General features: G+C 41.3%; 1 protein-coding gene and 1 non-coding gene across 2 annotated transcripts in view; both read left to right on the plus strand.

Moving 5' to 3' along the window:
- The window catches only part of ARPP21 (cAMP regulated phosphoprotein 21), a 133,011-nt gene that overhangs the window by 69,369 nt on the left and 48,990 nt on the right, over positions 1-14,652 (plus strand). The window contains 4 exon segments of the mRNA XM_005669338.3: positions 5,824-6,002; positions 7,245-7,340; positions 8,282-8,542; positions 13,029-13,155. Coding sequence (XP_005669395.2) covers positions 5,824-6,002; positions 7,245-7,340; positions 8,282-8,542; positions 13,029-13,155 — 663 coding nt within the window.
- Positions 13,663-13,742, plus strand: MIR128-2 (microRNA 128-2). Its single transcript, NR_038527.1, has one exon. It is a non-coding gene; the product is annotated as a microRNA 128-2 (primary transcript).

Here is a 14,652-nt window from a genome sequence, read left to right on the forward strand (position 1 = left end):
ATTAAACAGCTTGCAATGCACAGAACAGCTGTTGACACCAGATTATTGAGCCCAATTGAGCCCATTTTGGCTAGGAAATCCTGGGTTAGAAGGGTTTTTTTTGGAGTTTCCCAGGCTAGGGGATCTAATCAGAGCTACAGCTGCTGGCCTATGCCACAGCCACAGCAACGCAGGATCCGAGCTGCATCTGTGACCTACATCACAGCTCACTGCAACGCAGAATCCTTAACCCATTGAGCAAGGCCAGGGATCAAACCCTCAACCTCATGGTTCCTAGTAGGATTCATTTCCACTGTGCCACGACGGGAACTCCCCAAAAGTTTTTATATTGACTAGTCACTTCTCTAAAAACCTTTGCAATTGATTGAAAAAAAAAAAATGGAATTTTCTTAAATACATCTGAGGTTTGGTTTAGATTATTCCACAGTATTTCTTTGATGATCTAAACTTAAAAATGCAAAACTGAATGAGAATCTCATAAAAGTGATCTGGCTCAATCTTACCACATATCCAGCACTACTAGTAATTAGGAAATTCAGAGAAGCATGAGAATGATAGTAAAGTAGTTACTTGAATAATTGCCACACTTTCATGCAAACATATGGCACATTCTCAAGGCATGGTGTTTGATTGAGACATTTTGAAAATGCCGTAAGCTTGGGGGAAAGAAAGCATAGTCATTTTATTGAAAACCATTTGAAAGCTTTCAGATTAGATACTTCTAAAGAGAATATTAGATTACATTTATTTTATTTGGATCATCGTAAGTACTATAAAGGAAATTAAAAGAAAACCAGAATCACTCTGGGCATGAATCAAAGTATGATTTGACTCGACTGGCTTGAATTCTTTCACTTTTCATTGAGGTAGAGAGTTTGTGGACGAGAGTTTTGAGTGGTATGTTTTAAGCAAAATTGCAGAGTGTTTCAAAAAAGCTCAACAGAGTATTTTTTAGGGTACAGTGCAGGAATATGATGTGTAATGATAGTGTACATATTCATGTGTATATTATCTTCTATAATCTCATTTACAGAAAAGTAAAGAAAGTGCTTCCTGGAGCCAGGTCCCAATTTTTATTCATTGGAATGAGTAATTTAGAACTGTTATCAAAATATCTCCTGTTCAAAAGGATCCTAAAGAAAAGGATCTAATCATTGTTGAACAGCATTCTGTACACACATCTCTGATCTGATAAACACTAGACATGAAAATATCCCTAGACCAAGAGGAAAATTATTACAATATTCTATACCATGCTTGAGCTGCAGGATGTCAGGTGACTCATGATGTTTATCCTTTTCCAGAATGTGTTTATTTTTATAAATTAAAAATATGTGCATATATGGCTGTTTATATACATATTCATGTATCGTATATAGGTGTGTACCTGTGGTGAATGTGTGTACGTGTCTCTCTATCCAGTTATCTAATCTCGTATATACCTCTACTATTGAAACTGGAAATTTGCCTCCTTTGGGCTGGAACTCATCTTTCTCTGGCTTTGCTGTGCACTCCTAGAATCAATACCTCTCACCACTTCCTAAAAACCCTTTTGCTAATACATGGTGGGAAAGCGTTGGTATTGGAAACTCAGAACATACGGCTATTTATTTCTTGTGTAAGTTGTCCTTGGATTCATTTCCTTGTTACCAGCACATGCACTCATCCCTAGAGTGGGTCACGGAGTAGCCTTAGGCACTGTACCAGGCACAGGCCCTCAATGATTACATGTTATTGAGATAATATCTACTACTCCATGTATATGTTAATGTGGTAAATAGAGCAGTTTTTCATCCAATGTCACATATTTGAGAATGTGACTAATGTAAAATGACGATTGATAAAATGTCTGCCTTAAACAGGAATAAGACAAGCAATGATTTGAAATACTAAGGTGCCTGCCAGTCATTTGTCTTCTAAATGAAGCAAAAATGAAACTGCCTTTGTCAGCACAACAGATACTGCCTCTTACTAAGTACCAACTATTTGGCAACTCAAACCAACCCACATACTTATATCCTTCTGGTTCCCCAGGTACAACAGTTTTTTCTTTAGTCTCATTTTAGACACAGCTCCTATTTGGTCCATTTCTGACTCAAAACCTATGTCCTCTGTTGGCTGTTCTGTTCTTTGCTTTGCGGGCATCTTGATGAGGGAGTCAGAGTTCTTAAAGGTAACCCAGGACCCCACATGTTCATCCTTCCCAGGCAAGCCTGGGTTTGACTCTTGAGTTTGATCATCCTTCAGCTGTCTTGGGCTCAGCTTCCTTTTGGAAATTTTTAGCTAAAATCTCATTTTTGGCTGTTTTCATTCAACTCAGTGATACCCCAAAATGGCAAGAGGCATTGGCATCCCTTTTGGGTCTTATTCATGCCCATGTATGTTGTTTGCTTTACCTTCATATGCACCAGTTCAGGAGCATGAGATTCAAGAACACATCATCTACAGGGATCTGACTTTGAGAATCCTTTTAGGTCTGATCTCTTTCAAATGCTCCTGGTGGGCTTCCATCACACTATACTTTTTGTTTTTCACAAGACTTCTAGAATCGATTTATCCAAACTGCTTCCATCTTTTGCTTAAATGCACTATGAGGTTTTTGTGTACTGTCTATAAACATATCTTTCCAAGTCATGAATTAATCTGTGCTTACCCATAATCCTCAGCTCCCTTATCATTTGATTGCTCACCTTCTAAGAATTAGGAAAGGAAAATATTTTTCTCCTCTCCTCCCTTTTTTTAAAAAATAAATACCCTTCTGGGTACATGGTAGCAGTGCATTGGTGTTGGTAGCAGTGCATTGGTGTTGGAAACAAAAAGCATATAACTGCTTTGCTTCTGTGAACTGCCCTTGGGTTCATCTCCTGGTTACCAGCATATTTATAAACTCTTTGTGATGAGGGGTTATACTGAGTTTTCTGTTTGTGTTTTTTTGTGCCTAGAGTGGATAACAGTCCTAGTTGCCATGCAGGGGCTTAGTCATTATATATTAGTAACATAATATCTGCTGAACATTACACATGTTGATGTGAGTAGTGGAGATTTTTTTCAACTAATGTCATGCATTTGAGAACAGAGGATGCTCTGCATTCAATCCTTTTTGCTGCCCAGGCTCAGCTTCCAGCACCCTAGCTTTCCTCTGTCATTGTAGTCTCTTTACCTGCTGACACCCATGCCAGGGCCTACTGGGCACACTTCTGCAGTTCTGACCTGAAAACCTCTGCTAAGAGGAATCATCCTAGGGCTAGCAGGTCCTTCTTCTTTGGTTTTCAGCCACCATTATTCAAACAAATTGCCTGTATTCAGTCCTAATTGTACCTAGATTGGTAGACAGAGTAGAACACAGAGAGGCGATCTTTGCTTGACTAGGAAACAGGTCCCCTTAAGAAATTGTTTTTGTTCTCTTCCCTGGCATCCTCCTGACTTTCTTTTGTTTTCCTTGGTTATCTCCACCTTGCTTTAGTGAGCATAAAATCGAGCTTTTATACTGTCTTCTCTTTCTAGAGAAATTCCCATCTCTCTCAACACCAGTGAATTCTTAGTACTTCCCGTGCACTTATTTAGAAATACTTCTTTCTTCTGATCCACAGTACATGAATACGATTTTAAACAGAGGATCTAAAATTTAGCAAAAAAGGACATGTGAATATTTTGCAGTTATGTTTCACCCTATGGTCAGTTTTTCACACTTCCTTAGTTCTCACTGAGGTAAATCAAAAGTCATGGAAATAGTAAAGTTCGTTTGTTTTTGTTTTCCATCTCTGTGTGTGGCTTGCATGTGCGTATACAGAGTAAGGCTGACTTTGAAGTGATTTCGTTTGAAGTTGCTGTGATAATTTTTTTTTAATGTTAAGTACCTAAAATTTTCCTCTTACCTTTTAAGACATAAGAAAAGGAGGAGAGAACTAAGGATTAGAACACTAAATGGGCTAGTAGGTTTTTGTAATCTGAGCTATATTTTTTCATTCTTTCCTAAATTGCTGGGTTTTGCAGGAAAATGGGTTGCCCATTTTAAATTTAGAAGAGTTATTTTTGAAAAAAGAACAATAATTTGAAAAAAGGAAATGTAGATAAGATTGGAGTTCTCTTATGGCACAGTAAGTTAAGGATCCTCTGTTGTCACTTTAGCGGCTTAAGTCACTACTGTGGTGTGGGTTCAGTCCTTGCCCCAGGAGCTTCCACGTGCTCTGGGCATGGCCAAAACAAAAAATGTAGCTAAAATTAAATAACAGTGAGGGGAATAACAAGTGCCTATAAAGAGCATTTAAAAAAAAATCCTCTCTGAATTTAGTCATTGTTCTGTGAATAAAATTCCAGCACATTTGCTTTTCCATCACAGCATGCTGTGATTGGTAATGAAATTGTTGTTAGAATTCCTGTGGTTCTGGAAGGTATGTTCATGAATATGCAGCATGTAAGGTTTCCTGTTGCATATATACACACACATCATATACATACATATATACATATACACACACACATATGTATATATATTTGGGGGCCAGGGGGCTGAAAATTTGGGGTATGCTAAGCTTTCATGTCAGTTCCTAATTGAACTGGAAACAAGTTCATTGTCTTTCCTTACCTGTAAGCATTTTGTCCATCTCTTCCTCCATATTCTAAGTCTTCTTTAGCTACCAGTCCTGGGTGTGATTCCACCTTGAAATATGACCCCCACTTCTCTTAACTTCTTGTGTGTCGATTAATCACTTTCGGTTATGAGTGGATTTTTTTCGTGGTACCACGTTGTGCCTTATATTCATTAAGCACACTTGGATGATTCACTAAGTTTTTTGGTGTGATGGGAGGTGAATGGACCAGGGATTTTTTCCTGATTATCTCACTACTTTGTGTATTTCTGAATAAGTTGCTTGGTCTCTCTGAGCCCTCATTGCCTTGTGTCTAAAATGGACTAAGGTTGCACATCTCTGGTGCTCTTGAAAGAGAAGACCATGGCTGTGTGGTACTTTGCACTGTGCCTGCCATGTTGGACACCCATTTCTTTTCTCCCTTACCTTTTTTTTCCCTCATCTTTGCTTTTCTTTCATTTGCTGCTCTTCTTCCTCCTTTCAGCTCCTCACTCAGTGAGGTCCAGTGATATTATTTTGTAAACCATAAAATATTCCTCGAATAATGGGAACAATAACAGGGAACCAGGCCATTATTTCAAGAGGCAAAATAATGTATATTTACTTTGCCATAACAAGAGGATTCTATGATGGGTTTATTAGGCATTTCTTTTAAAATCTCAATGCCCCCCTCCTCCTTGTATTCCCACTTGTGTCTATTTAGAAAAGTGGCTAAATGGATGTGGGATATGCTGGTATGTATGTATTTGTGAACTGATGATAATTCTGAGTTGGTGGCAAGGTCAGTGGAAGCAAAACAAAAGTATTGGTAAATAATGAGTAACTGAATGTCACTGGAGTTGTGAATGGGAAGCAGCCCTCATCTCTCAGTCTAAGCTATCTCCTGATGGCTCGAGATACAGGGCAGCAAAACACAGGGCTTGGTGGAGATTGCTTCTCCACAGGCCTCCTCCACTGGGTGCCACTGTACACAGATGCATTTGGCAAATTGCCCTGGAGGTGGTGGATTTATTTGCAGCTTCTTAAGTTGCTCTGGGCTTACATTGTTATCCAGCTTAACCGAATGGGTCATAAACAGTCAAGACTTCATGCTGGCAAAAGTTCTGGTGTCCTGGATTTCCATTACCCTGCCCCTTATACTTTTGGTGCCTTTTTGAATATCTATCTGAGTAGTTCTTTCTGCCAAAGGAGAGCTTGGGAAGTTTACCTTGACCAAGGTATGATTCCGTTTCAGGCCAGCCCTTTGTGAATCCAGATGGAAGCCCCGCCATATACAACCCCCCTGCCAGCCAGCAGCCTCTGCGAAGCACGATGGTGGGGCAGTCCCAGCAGCAGCCCCAGCAGCAGCCCTCCCCACCGCAGCAGCAGGTCCAGCCACCCCAGCCGCAGATGGCAGGCCCACTGGTCACTCAGGTACGAGTTGGTGGGAGGCCTGGGAGAGCAGATGTTCAGAGACAAAGGCTTTGCCAGCCTCAGAGATGTGGTGCATCCAAAAGAGGGGATATTTTCCGTAGGCGCCGCCCTCATCCCCTCAACTCCATAAATAAAACCTGGCAGCCTAGAGTCCTGGGTTACGGGTTGATAGGACTTCATCTGGATCCTTAAATTTAGCTAGAGATGAGTGCCCCATCTAGCAATGTGCAGAGTGAGGCATGGTACCAGGGAAAATGCATGGCAAGTGTTGTCTTAGATCTAGATGCTGCCTTTCTGTGTCAAGGAGCCTGTCTTGGGGAATGAACTCGTCCCATCCAGGCCGCTGGATCACCTTGCTCACCCATTCCCAATGTAGGCCAGTGCTCATGTCTGCAAAGAGTATTAAATGCTTTATCAATGTGAAGAACAGAAACCACCTCATTCCAAGGTGGCCTGGCTGTTTATTTGCCCCTTAGAGAGAGATATAGAGCTTCCCTCCTTTTCTAGGGCAACATATGGAAATATCCACAGAAACCTGAAGTGTTCCAGGCAGATTGCTGGGATAAAACCTCATTATGGTTTTGTTTTTCCTTATTATTTAGTACTTAGACAGCATTTTTTAAATTCCATACCTCCATTTATTTATTTCTTTAATAAATTTTGTTGGAATACGGCTGACTTAGTGTGTTAATTTCAAGCACACGACCAAGTGATTCAGGTATAGAGAGACAGATAAATAGAAAGAAAAGGAAGGAAGGAAGGAAGAGAAAGAAAGAGAAAGAAAGAAAGAAAAATAGATCTATTCTTTTTCAGATTCTTTCCTCATAGGGGCCATCACAGTGTATTGAATAGATTTCTCTGTGCTATGCAGTAGGACTGGATAATATTTTTAGACCCATGGAATCTGAGCAACCACAACAACATAAGAAATATTACAGTAATTTCCTTTTTTAAAAAATTAAGTGAAAGATTCTTTAAATTCTATAGTGCTTTACAGTTTTCAGAAGTATCACACACATATGTCATATCATGGCAGCAGTCTCCTTCAAGGATGGCTGGCACGGGTTGCCTGCCTTGACTTCCAGTTGGTGGCTGGTTCTCCTCTCCAGAATGCATTGAACCAGGAGGGCCTGTGAGGGATGGTGGTATGCTTCAGATGTGATCAATCGCCTTCAGATGGGATTTCAAGCCCAGTGCTTCCCTGTCACCTGATTAGCTTTTTCTCTCCTCTCGTCTGTCCAGGGGCTGCAAGCTTCCTCCCAGTCAGTGCAATATCCAGCTGTCCCTTTCCCTACCCAGCATCTCCTGCCAGTGTCTCCGACGCCGCAGTTCCCCATGGTACTATATCATGAGTGGGTGACGCTTCTCCTGGGAGAGCAGATTCACGGGTTTTACTACTTTCTGGTGCAGGGCAGGCTGATGGTGGGTGGGGGCTCTGGGCTGATGGTGACGGGGGAGGTGGTGTGTGAATGTCTTATCCCAGAACATTGCAACCCACCTCCAAAATGATGGTTTCCTTCCTGTCATCCGTCCCGTGTTCAGCACTTCTGTAATCTGGTACATTTTTAAAGAGCTGATGAACTAAGCAGGAATTGAAAGTCCTCAGAGTAAGAAGTCAGGAACAGAGAGATGCGTGAACTTGGTGTGAGGCTTTGGGAAATGTCTTAAAGTCAATGTCCAGATGGTAACCAACATCACCCTGTGCTCCTGATAAAGATGTCCTTTTAGACAGCAAGAGTGAGCATTGTCCCTCAGCTTCAAGCCAGGCCAGTGAATAAATATCCCTTAACATACAAATGAAATCCCTCCCAGTCTGCTTATGATACCAGTCCTAGCTACATTTTTGCAGCAGCCACAGGCAATACAAGTGCTTCTGTCTCCTCTAAAAGGCAGGTCCTCTGGTTACTGCTGGTAGACCAGATGACCCTTCAGGATACAACGCCTGATTCTCCTGGTCTTAGTGCCATCCTCTCCTGGTCTCAGTGCCATCCTAAAGACCCCAAGCCCATAGTAAAGAAAATAATAATTTGTTTCCATGGAAAGAGGGAGATGTGAGTCAAGCTGTTTACCATCTCTGATCCTTGGATGATTAAAATGTGTTTTCTCTTGTTACGTTCTCTCGTTCTGGTCAAAGAATTCCTTTTTTGATCTTTTCCAAATTGTCCTCCCTCCTTCTCCAACAAGGACAAGCTTCGTGTCGTGTGTCTACCTCTGTGTGCCACTCCCTTTCTTTAGCCCTTCTTGCTGATGTCCCGGTTTCTTTCTGTGGCTTTTTGCAGAGAGAGGATGTGGCCACACAGTTCGGCCAGATGAACCTGAGCCGGCAGTCCTCAGGGGAGACTGCTGAGCCCCCAGCTGGTCCCGTCTACCCGCCGTCCCTCCTGCCACAGCCCACCCAACAGCCAAGCTATGTCATCACCTCCACAGGCCAGCAGCTCCCAACAGGGGGCTTCTCAGGCTCCGGACCTCCCATCTCCCAGCAAGTCCTCCAGCCCCCTCCCTCGCCACAGGGATTTGTGCAACAGCCTCCAGCTGCACAGGTAAAGGTGCTTTTTCTCAGACCTGTGACCGAGACCTGGTTTGGGTGCATCTCTGTTTCCATGTAGAATATCACCAGGTCAGCCCATGTTGCCCTTCTGTTTCATACTGATATCCCCAGCCTACAGGACCTGGTCTGTCCTGTTCATTAGTTGTGCCAAGTCCTGAGGGTCAGAAAGTAAGTTTAATGAAGAGGACCCAAGTGTCCCTGGCACCAGGACAAAGTCCCATTTTCCAGGCTGCTGGTGCAGAGGCCATGGGAAAGCATCCCCTCCCACGTGATGCCTGATTCACTGGGGTGATTGCCCAGGGAGGGGAAGCCTCGGGGAAGGAAAGGGAAGGCCTGGGGCCTTCCAGCCTTCTTGCTGCTGCTCTGGAAATGTGCTGTTTCCTTTCTTATCCGTTGATAAGCATTTTCTGTAGCTAATCTGGGGCTCCTCTATGAATATAAAGGAGGAAGCTAAGCCCCGTCCACTGTCCTCCCCTCCCTGGGGGCAGCCAAGCTCCTATGTGTGCTCACAGGTAGCCATTAATCATATTTAATTGACTTGAGCATGTAAGACACCACAGATCACTGATTTTTACTGTCTTCTCAAAGACTGATTATGTGTTACCCTTCACCACCAAACATCTCTGGGGCTCTCCTGGGTATCCCTTGCAGAATATTGCAAGTGATTACTGTCAAGATGTAAAATGCACAGAGGCATTTTCTGGTCCATTTTCAAGGCACGCATATTCCAAGCAAATTCCATCCTAATTATGAAATATTGCATTGGATGAGCTGTTTAAGTACAGTGTCACCTTTGTATCATTTGTGGCACTGCCTTAACATCTTGAATCAATTATTTTCTTTTCCGACCATGCAAAACCCTCCACCCTGAAATGATTTTCACCCAGTTATTTCATGTTATAATATTTCAAATTATATTTCATGTTATTTTGAGTGATAATTAATAGTCCATCTTTAGTTGCCTTCTCTATAATATAGTAGTGTCACTGGTAGGATTTAAGGAGATATGAAAAACAATTTTAAGTTACAGGAAAAAGGAGCTCATTAATACATTAATTCTTTTACTAATAAATATTTTAACTTTAATTATTGTGAGAAATATTTGGCCTTCTTTAGCCTAAATAGCATCTAAGTGTTCTTACCCTTTTCTGATATCAAAGAGAAGCACTGGCAGAGTATTTAATTGAAGACTTTAAAAAAAAAAAAAAAAAAGAGCCTTCCTTGATAAGGGAATTTCAGCATTTGTGCACTATAGAAGCAAAGACAGCTCAGAACCTGGTGTATCTACAATAGAAATGCTTTCATTCCCTCTTCAGTAGATTTAAAAATAGAAAGGGAGGGAATAAAAGAAAAAGACAAGATAGATGTTCATGATCAGTCTGGATGTCTGTGAACTTCTTTGTGAAAGAGCCACAGATAAAGGTATAGGATTTAGTCCACAGTGATTTCCGATTCAGTAAACATTTTAAAAATCAATTACTCAACAGTAGAATGATGAAAAGAACACCACCTAAGATTCAGTCCATGGGCATATATGGAAATATGTTAAGCTGATACAGAAAATGAACCTAGTTAATAATCTTGAAGGTCGGTTTTGTCTGACTTGCTATGAATGCTTTTTGAATGCCCACTGGAGGGGTGAAACAAAAACATGTGGACAAGGGGAAAAGGGATTTGAGGAAGGGGAGTGGGAAACATGCTTATTTTTATAGTTTCTTCTTTAATTCATTTCTGGTCTCTCCTAATCCACTTTTTTTTTTTTTTTTTTTTTTTTTTTTTTTTAATTGGCTATGCTTGTGGTATGTGGAAGTTCCTGGGCCAGGGATCAAACCCATGCCTCAGTTGCGTCCTGTGCCAGAGCTCTAGCAATGCCTGAACCTTACCCGCTGTGCCACAATGGAACCTCCCCACTCATTTTTTGATTCTCCATATTTTCACATGGTTGTTTGAAAACATTTATTTCCTCCCCTTGGGATTATCCCGTCTCCTGCCCTTCTCTCTCTCCCAACCTGATCCTTTGCAATTCCTCTTAGCTCCACTTAGTCCCCTCCTCTATGAGGGAAGATGAGGATGCCTGTTTTCCACTTGCTTTGTATGGCTCGGGGTATAGCTCCTGAGAACTGGCCAGTCTGTTCCTCTGAGTGATGCTGGCAAAAGTGACTAGCTCTTTGCACAGCTTGTCAGGGTATCCAAGATGGTATGACTGGGAGGAAAAGACAAGAACAAAAGAAAAATAATGGGTATTAAAAATGAAGCTCTCTCTTCTTTTTAAGTAAGGAGTTGTACTTTATCTCAGCCATTAGTGTTCATCAGGAAATTTTGTGTATCAACTCTGTTCCCATCCCCGAAGGTATTTTCATGTTTCATATTGAAAGTAAGGGGGCAACCAAGGATTAGATGTCAATGAACTCATAGGGAATCAAGATACAGTTTTCCTTAAAGGAACAAAATGCTGTTGCTCCTAAGAAACATATAAAGGTAATGCTCATGAATGAATTAGATAATCATAGTTTTTGCTGTTTTATTTTTTTTCAATTGTTTAAAGTATAGTTGATTTATGATGTTATGACAATTTCTGCTGTGTATCAAAATGACTCAGTTATATATAATTTTTTATATTCTTTTCCATCATGTTCTATCCCAGGAAATTGGATATAATTCCCTTTGCTATACAGTAAGATGTTGTTGTTGGGGTTTGCATCTACTAACCCCAAACAGTAGTAAGGTTTTTTTTTTTTTTTTAATTCTTAATACTAGGGAGTAGCTGGTGTATAATGGTAGTAATGTTTAATGGCTCCACAATTTGCCATAATATAATTAAAATGTTTTTACTCCAGAATTATTTGGGTTTTTATTGTTATAAATTGTCTTAGAAACAAAAGGAGAAATGGTAAAATCAAAGGCTATAAACAAGGCATACAGGGAGTTCCCTGGTGGGTCAGTGGGTTAAGGATCTGCTGTGATTACGGCTGTGGCACAGGTTTGCTCCCCAGCCCAGGAACTTATTCATGTCTCAGGCATGGCCAAAAAAAAAAGAAAAAGAAAAAGAAAGCATGTACTAAATTAGTTGCCAGACTCATTCAGCCTCTAACACTTGATTATCCACATTCTTGATCAGAGTCAAATTTTATAAAGATTCCATGAAATTGTAGAACCACAGACCCACACAGAGTAAGTTATCTCTTGTTCCTATTTTATCCTGAAATAGGAAAACATACTACATATGTTTTAACAGCAAGATTGAAGTAGAAGTGTGTTTCCTATTTAACATAAGCAAATCAGAAATAAAATAGCCATAAAAGTCACAGTTCTCAAGCAGATGGTTCCTAATTTTATCCTAAGCATATAATACTTGTAGACTGGGTACTGGCATGCCTCTGCTTACATGTTAAAGAAACTAATAGAGGAAAAGTCTGAGGCTTGGAAATAAAAAATAATTGCTTACTAAGAAAACAGCCAGAATATATATGACCTGAGGCAGTCAAGGAAGTCTTTCTGGGACAGAAGACATGTGATTTGACTCTTATTGAAAGTAATTAGAATATTTTTCAGCCAATCACTCCGAAAAGTACTTTGCTGGACTTCCTCCTACTTTATAACTTCATTCTCTGATTCTTTTAAGCTGAAGATCAGCAGATTTCATGTCTCACCTGTGTTTCCATTAGGAATACAATTCACGTTTGGTCATGATATTTAAAACTTGTATAAATTTGTTGTTGTAGATGATTGTTTCATTCACTCTTGTTTATTTTATTATTATTATCACCATGCTCTAACCAATTGAACTAACTGGCCAGTTCTTACTTATCTTAAAAAGCACAAAATTCAGTGCTTTAAAGTAGCAATCATTGAATTTGCTCATGATCTGTCAGAAGTTTGAGTGGGATTTGGCAGGGATGGCTCATGTCTGTGCATGTGGTGTTGTCTCAGGTGGCTCAACTGAGGCTGGCAGATCCTAGGTGGCCCCGCTTATGTGTAGGAATCATTTGGGTGGCCAGGGTGCCTCTGTTCTTTGCAAGGAGCTGAAGCTGCAGGCTTATACCACATCTGAGCCACATCTGTAACCTACACCACAGCTTATGGCAATGCTGGATTCTTACCCCACTGAGAGAGGCCCCAGTGATGGCTTATACCACATCTGAGCCACATCGGTAACCTACACCACAGCTCATGGCAATGCTGGATTCTTACCCCACTGAGCAATGCTGGATTCTTACCCCACTGAGCGAGGCCAGGGATTAAACCCTGGGTGGGTAATATTTTAACCCTCGTGAGTAATAGTTGGATTCATTACCACTGAACTCCTAGAGTTCACCTTTTCATGGGAAGAGTAGCACGCGCACACACACACACAGGCATGCTGGCCATATTTGCAAACTACTATAATTGCATTTTGTCGTAAGAAGGCAATATATTTTATGTTTTTAAAAATGTTACTCCAATTCTCATGAACTTCTGTTGTCCCCTTTCATCCACAGATGCCTGTGTATTATTATCCATCTGGCCAGTACCCTACCTCAACTGCTCAGCAGTTCCGGCCTGTAGCCTCAATTCAGTTCAGTGCTCAGAGGGGCCAGCAGATGCCACAGACAGCACAGCAAGCAGGTACTTGGAATCCAATTCCCACTGTCGCCTCTAACCTAGTTATTTTGCACATGAATCTCTCAGCTGTCCTCTTTGGATGAGAATCCAAGCTTGGCAATTTAAATCAGCTAGCTCCCTTCCCTTCCCCAAAGAAGATAATGGAGCACTTGATTAGTTCTCTGTGGAAAGTAGCAGGTCCAAGGAGGTGAAGCCCATCTCATGCCAGCATCACCAGTGAAACACAGTCTCCATCAAGGTCTGAGGGTCCTCTTAGTTTCTTTTAAAGAATAGAGCCAATCACATCCCTGTCTTTCCAGTTCATACTTTTTCTTTTCCCCTTTTCAACTTACGGAGAATCTTCCTCTGTTCCTAAGGCTAGGGAACCAAATTATAGGTTGTTCCTATATTTGTCCTAACAAGCACTGTCTTGCAAAGAAGGCCACTGGCATTGCAGCCTGTGTCCCCATGGAACTCGGACTCTGTGGCTCTCAGTCTGGAGGACCACAAGCCTCCCTCGGCGGCCGCTGTGCAGTGGGAAGGGGGGCCGAGGCACTGTCCGAGAGTGAGTAGCAGGTCTCACAGTGAACCGGTCTCTTTCCCTACTGTGTCACACTCCCAATGGGATGCCGCAACCCAGACAGAAGCCGGAGGCCTGCAGGGCTGAGCGACCCCTGCTAGGGAGAGGTTTGAGTCCCTCTCGCTGACCACATCAAGGGGAAAAGTGCTGATGATCACAGTCGTTCCGAAGACCGCCCAGCCAGGGGATGCTGCCTTCCGTAAGTAAGGGTGTCTTAGAGCATGTGCCGCCATCTGTTATCTGATTTCTGCGCTGAATATGTGTATGTGCATATATAGAACATGTACAGATATGTGTGTGATATACACAGGAGATGGACAGTTTTTATATGCTATGCAAAAAGCACTATCCTTGCCAAAGATGAAACCAGTCCACTAGAAGAGAGCTCATGCTGACACTGCTGGCATTTTTTCAGACTAGTGGGATCATTTAACTTCTCCGTGTTGAAGGTGGCTATATGTTCTTTAGCTCATCCCATGGCTTACTTAACATTTGTGGGGTGAAGAAAAGGAAATGTATAATAGCCAAACAGACTTTGTCTTGTTTTCAACACTATTACTTTGGGAAAAAATATATTTTGACCCCTGAATTGAGTTGACCCTTTTACAGCAATGCCAGCACAAAAGGATTTCTAAGTATTAGTTATTTTAAGACAAGCATTTGCCCATATTTTCTCTGATGCGTGGAAAATGTTATTATCTCTGTCATTTTGGTGGTAACTATGCTGTCAATTTAGATATGGACCCTAGCAATGTGTTGTTTGCATTCTTAATTGTGTTATTTTTTTTTCTGCTAACGTTATCAAAGAGTTAATTTATAATCTTCTAGAAATTGGTCCAGAGGCTATAGCAAAGTTTTCCTTTTGGTTGCCAACGCCTTTAGAAGAAGAAAGATGCCAATATATAATGACTTTTTTTTTAATTTAGTTGAGTGATTTTGAG

Source organism: Sus scrofa, chromosome 13, assembly GCF_000003025.6.
Source record: "Sus scrofa isolate TJ Tabasco breed Duroc chromosome 13, Sscrofa11.1, whole genome shotgun sequence".
NCBI classification, from domain to species: domain Eukaryota; kingdom Metazoa; phylum Chordata; class Mammalia; order Artiodactyla; family Suidae; genus Sus; species Sus scrofa.